Source organism: Ichthyophthirius multifiliis, assembly GCF_000220395.1.
Source record: "Ichthyophthirius multifiliis unplaced genomic scaffold scaff_1120509250312, whole genome shotgun sequence".
Lineage (NCBI taxonomy): Eukaryota > Ciliophora > Oligohymenophorea > Hymenostomatida > Ichthyophthirius > Ichthyophthirius multifiliis.
The window spans coordinates 1,012-6,782 of record NW_004086867.1 but is presented as its reverse complement, the minus strand read 5'-3'; the positions used below and the strand labels follow the sequence as shown (position 1 = coordinate 6,782).

Genomic DNA, 5,771 nt, shown 5'->3' with positions numbered 1-5,771 from the left:
ATGTTAACAAAACTTCCTAAAAAAGTTTTTTCAACCTCTCCAATATTTATTAAAAGAGGTACAATTATAAACCACGACTGCAAATTCGAAGGTGATGTCTAACTTCTTAATGGAAAAATACTAAAAATCGGTACACCTGGCACCCTTTAACCCCTTTCGAATTCCCAAATAATTGACGCTAATAATAAATACGTAATCCCGGGAGGAATAGAAACTCATTCTCATTTATAAATGCCTTTCATGGGTACAGTATCATAAGATTGTTTTGACACCGGAACTCGTGCTACAGCGGCTGGCGGGACTACATTTTTATTAGATTTTATAGTTCCTAAACCTAAGTAGTCTCTTTTATAAGCTTACGAATAATGGAGAAAATGGGCTGATCCAAAAGTACATCATGATTTCGGTTTTCATTGTTGTATTACTTGGTGGGGAGATTAAGTATACAAAGAAATGGAAGAATTAATTAAATTGGGGGTAGTTAGTTTTAAATTTTTTTTAGCTTATAAAAATTCTTTAATGGTTACTGATGAAGAAATGATTAAATGTTTAGAAAGATGTAAAGAATTAGGTGCTTTATCTATGGTTCATGCTGAAAATGGACACTTAGTTGACCATTTATAGAATAAAATATTAAATGCAGGTGTTACAGGCCCTGAAGGTCATTATTTGTCAAGAAGTAAAGAAGTTGAGGCCGAAGCAACTCATAGAGCAATTGTTTTCGCAAATGAATTGTCTACTCCTTTATATGTAGTACATTTGATGGGTACAGAAGCTGCTGAGGAGGTAATTAGGGCCAGATAGAAAGGTTTCCCCATTTTCGGAGAAACTTTAGCCTCTACATTGGGTATTGATGGGAGAAAATACTGGGATAAAAACTGGGATGTAGCTGCCGGAGCAGTTATGTCACCTTCTCTTTCCCCTGATCCTGAATGTAAGGTAAAAATGATGAAATATCTAGCTATGGGAGCCATTCATACAGTCGGAACAGACAATTGCACATTCTCCTAGGCTTAGAAAAGGGTAGGAAAAAACGATTTTACTAAAATACCAAACGGATGTAATGGTTTAGAAGATAGAATGTCCATAGTATGGAATAATGGAGTTAGAAGTGGTATTTTAAGTCCCATGGACTTCGTTAGAGTAACAAGTACTGCTGGAGCTTAAATTTTTAATGTCTATCCGTAAAAAGGAAGAATATAAGAAGGAAGTGATGCAGATTTAGTTGTTTGGGATCCGGAAGCTTAGCATACTATTTCTCATAAACATCACCATCATGCACATGACCATAATGTTTTTGAAGGACTCAGTATATAAGGGAGAGCTAGTACTACTATTGCAGGAGGAAATATATTATGGGATAATGGCATTTTTTACCCAAAAGGAGGAAAGGGGAAGTTTGTGGAAAGAAAGCCTTTTGGATTTCCATATGAGAGGATGAAATTTTTGGATGAGGAAAGAGATTATAAAAAATAAATTGTTGATAGAACTAATTAAGTAGATGTTAATATGGAAGAAAAGTTAACTAGTTTATAAAAAGAACTTAATATAGCCAAATCTACTATTTCTCATTTGTAGAAATAACTTGAAAACTCTAATAATAATAATATTAATAATTCTTCTAATTTCTAATATGGAGAACTTATTTCTGTTGAAAAAGCTATTAATGAATACTTACCTGAAAAAGAGAAGAAAGAAGTTCTCAAAATCTTATATGGAGCAAATTGTGATCCTCAAAAAATAAACAATATAGCTTTAAATCTTTCCAAAACTCACAATTTCGAACTCGCTGAATATAAAATTGGTGCCCAAACAGAATAAGCCCGTCTTCCCCGCCGAGTTAAAATCGGTGCTGTTTAAAATATATATAAAGCATAAACTACAGACCCTATATTAGCCTAAAGAAATGCCATTCATGAATATAATAAGAATATTTTAGAAGCCGCCTATCACTGTGGTGTCAATGTAATTTGTTTTTAAGAACTTTGGACTTGCCCCTTTTTTGTAGCCACTAGGGAAAAATACCCATGGGTAGAATTAGCTGAATCTGCCGAATTCGGGCCTACTACATTAATGTTATAAGATATGGCAAAAAAATACAATATGGTAATAGTTAGTTCTATATTAGAAAGAGATGATGAAAGAGGAGTGATATTTAATACTGCAGTAGTGATTTCTAATAAAGGAAAATATATGGGCAAACATAGAAAAAATCACATACCTAGAGTAGGTGATTTTAACGAAAGTACTTACTATATGGAAGGAAATACTGGACATCCAGTTTTTGCAACCGAATTCGGAAAAATAGCAATCAATATATGCTATGATAGACACCATCCTTTAAGCTGGTAATAATTCGGTCTAAATGGAGCTGAAATTGTATTTAATCCATCTGCAACTGTTGGCGGTTTAAGTGAACCTATGTGGCCTATAGAGGCTAGAAATGCGGCTATTGCAAATCATTATTTCACAGTAGCAATCAATAGAGTAGGAACAGAATAATTCCCGAACAAATTTACTTCTGGAGATGGAAAAAATGCTCATAATGATTTTGGACATTTCTATGGGTCAAGTTATGTAGCGGCGCCTGATGGTACAAGGTAGTTATTTATTATTTAATTTTTATTTTAATTTTTTTTTATTTTTTATAGAACACCGGGATTGTCAAGAACTTAAGATGGATTACTAGTAGTGGATATTGATCTTAATCTATGTTAATAAATAAAAGATAAATGGGGATTTACTATGACTGGAAGACATGACTATTATGCTGAAAAATTAAATGAATATGTTTTAAAAGGATTTAAGTAATAATTGATTAGAGATATTTGATTTAAAAATAGAAAGAAAAATAAAATAAAATTTATATATATATATATATGAAAATTTAATTAAATACTATTATTTTATATTAATTTTAAAATAAAATATATATTTATAATTAAATAAAATATTATTTATTTTAATTTTATAAATAAAAAATAAATATAGATATAAATATTTCTAAATATATTTATATTTATTTATATATAATAATATTTTAATATATATTTATAAATATTTTTTTTTTCGTTTTTATATTTTATTTTTGATTCAATTTAATTTTATTTTTACAATAAAATAATATTATTTTCAAAATTTATTATATGGATTATTACTAATTTTATGTTTTTTTTCATCTTTTCTTATATTATTAACAGGACTAATAATTCTATTTAATGATTTATAAAATACATTTTAATCTTATTTAATAGGAGAAATAAAAGCCAAAGTATCTCTTGAATTAGCAATTTTATTTTAATTTATTTTTAATTTTAATTGATTTTTGCATTCACACGTTTTCTAATTATTATTCAATTAAAGTATTTAATTATTTAACTTTTATATAATTTTCTTATTGTTTTTATTTTCTATTATGATACTTTAAATAGAATTAAGAGTATCTTTTTTACTATTATCATCAATATTTAGTAAGGAATTAATTTATTTCATTATATTTTTTTATTAATTTAATATTTCTTCTTTTTATTATTCATTTTAAAAAAAACCTTCTTCTATACAAGATTTAAACATGTTTTTTTCGATTTTTTAATTAGCAAATATATTATTTTTCATCTATATATATTCTTACATTATATTTTTTAACCATTTCCAAACTTATTTTAAATTAAGGTTTTCTTTAGGAATTTCTTTTTGGTTACAATTATTGACCATATCAAAGATACACATAATAAATTTTTTTTCTTATTTATTAGTTTTTATTTCTTCTTTTATTTTAATTTAAGCTTCTTGTATATTTTTTGTGCCAAGTTCATTTATAAAGTTTTCTATTTCTATATTTTTTTATATTAAAAATTCATTTTCTGTTTATAATTTTTTAATTTCTTGAAAAAGTAATTATTTTTTTTATTCAAATTAAAATTTATTTTATTCTAACTATATTTAATATTTCTCTTCTAGTAATTATTTTAATAAAATCACGTTTTTTTCTTCTTAAATTTCTTCTTTAGGCTGAATTATTATTACTTTTTCGATTATATTTTATTGCTTTTAAAGCATTTTATTTTATAGTTTATATTTTTCGATTTCAAGCTTTTATAAAAGATCTTCTTCTTTTTAAAAATTTTATGCTTTTAATATAGATGGATTTTAGAGTTAAATTTCGAAATCATTTTTGGAATCATTTGATTATGTATCAGTTTAACTTTCTGAATTTTTTTAGAGTTTTTCTTATTTATTTTGGGCTCTTATACTCTTCTTATTTGTTTCCATTTTAACTTTTAACTTTTTTTTTTTTTCCTTTTTGTTTTGTTTTGTTTACTTTTTAATTTTGTTTGTTAATTTTTTTTTTTTTTTTTTTTAAAAAAAAAAAGAAATTTAGTAAGTTTATTTAAATGTTATTATCTTTTATTTTTTTTCATTATATATAAAAATTTATATATTAATTTAATATTACGATATAAAAATAAATTAATTTTTATATATCTTTTAATTTAATTAACAATAATTTAAAAAAGAAAGAAATAAATTATAGTCTAGAATATATTAATTATAGATATAAAACTATTACTTATGCACTTTCTATAAATATACAAATAATGGCTAATAAAGTGAAATCTTTATTTTGATAATTAAAGTAAAATAAATCAAGAATATATAATATAAATATTAAACTAACAGTTTTAATTAAGTAAAGTAATTGTATTAGTTTTAATCTCGAAAGGAAGTTTTTAATTTGAAAAAAAAAAAATCTAAGTATTAGTTTATTTTGAATTTAATTATATGATATAAGTTAAATTTCGATTTTTCTTAACCAAATATAAAGATATATGCAGTATTAAAAAATAATATTTATTTTTTATTTATAATTATAATATTTTTATATAATTTTTTATTCAATATCCTTTTATAAAAAATGTTAAAACGAGTATAAATATTAAAACAAAAATATATTTATATAAGCTTTTTTTATAATATTAATTATTATACAAATAGTGGTGTATGTATTATTATAAACTATAAAAACATTTAAAATTTTGAATAAATATAATTTATAATGAATTAAACACATAAAACATATGGTGAATTTAGGCGGTTTTATTTAAAATTTACCTTAGAAAATTACAAATGTTGATTTAGAGATTCCTAATTTAAAATTAGATTAAAATATAATACAAAAATAATATATATTTATATTTATAACTTTTTCCTTTTGTATTGTTTCTAATTCTATTTAAAAATTTTATTTGATAAATGTATATAAAATAGTTCTTTTTTAGAAAAAAAATAAATTTATAACTGTTTTATGTAAAAAAGAAAATAAATACTTTAATATATTAATTAACTAATTCTTTATTATAATTAAAAATAATACTTTTTTTTATTTTGTATATATTTCAGATATAATATATAAAAAGAAAATAAATATTTATTTTTTTAGTCGAAATTTTTTTATTAATATGAAAAATTGGCAATATGTATAAATAGAAATTAACTTTTTTTAATTATTTTATAAAAAATTAATAATTTGATAGATTAAATGAAATTAAAATAAAATGAATATAATTAAGCTATTTTAAACTTATTTAAATAAAATTGTTACAATGATAAACTTAATTTTATAAACAAATGGTTAAAAATAGTAAATTTATTATATTTTAATGTTTTAGTAAATTTTATGTAATTTAAATATTAATATGTTAATTTAAATATATATTAATATTTATATATATATAAAAATAGGGATGATAAACATTATATATTTGTTATTT

At 22.6% G+C, this 5,771-nt stretch overlaps 1 protein-coding gene across 1 annotated transcript, besides 9 other annotated features; it reads left to right on the top strand. All coding sequences in view use genetic code 6, as the record gives it.

The window, feature by feature from the left end:
• On the top strand, window positions 1–2,943 carry IMG5_064870 (hypothetical protein; the record flags this gene model as incomplete). Its single annotated transcript, XM_004036917.1, has 2 exons — window positions 1–2,600; window positions 2,652–2,943. The coding sequence occupies 2 exons, from the start codon at window positions 1–3 to the stop codon at window positions 2,830–2,832; spliced, it is 2,781 nt and encodes a 926-aa protein (XP_004036965.1). The 3' UTR covers window positions 2,833–2,943.
• Window positions 2,615–2,649: a microsatellite.
• Window positions 2,908–2,966: a microsatellite.
• Window positions 2,967–2,992: 26 nt separating this feature from the next.
• Window positions 2,993–3,064: a microsatellite.
• Window positions 2,998–3,056: a microsatellite.
• Window positions 2,998–3,061: a microsatellite.
• Window positions 3,065–3,290: 226 nt separating the features above from the next.
• Window positions 3,291–3,327: a microsatellite.
• Window positions 3,328–4,278: 951 nt separating this feature from the next.
• Window positions 4,279–4,336: a microsatellite.
• Window positions 4,301–4,362: a microsatellite.
• Window positions 4,363–5,676: 1,314 nt separating this feature from the next.
• Window positions 5,677–5,734: a microsatellite.
• Between the last annotated feature and the right edge of the window lie 37 nt (window positions 5,735–5,771).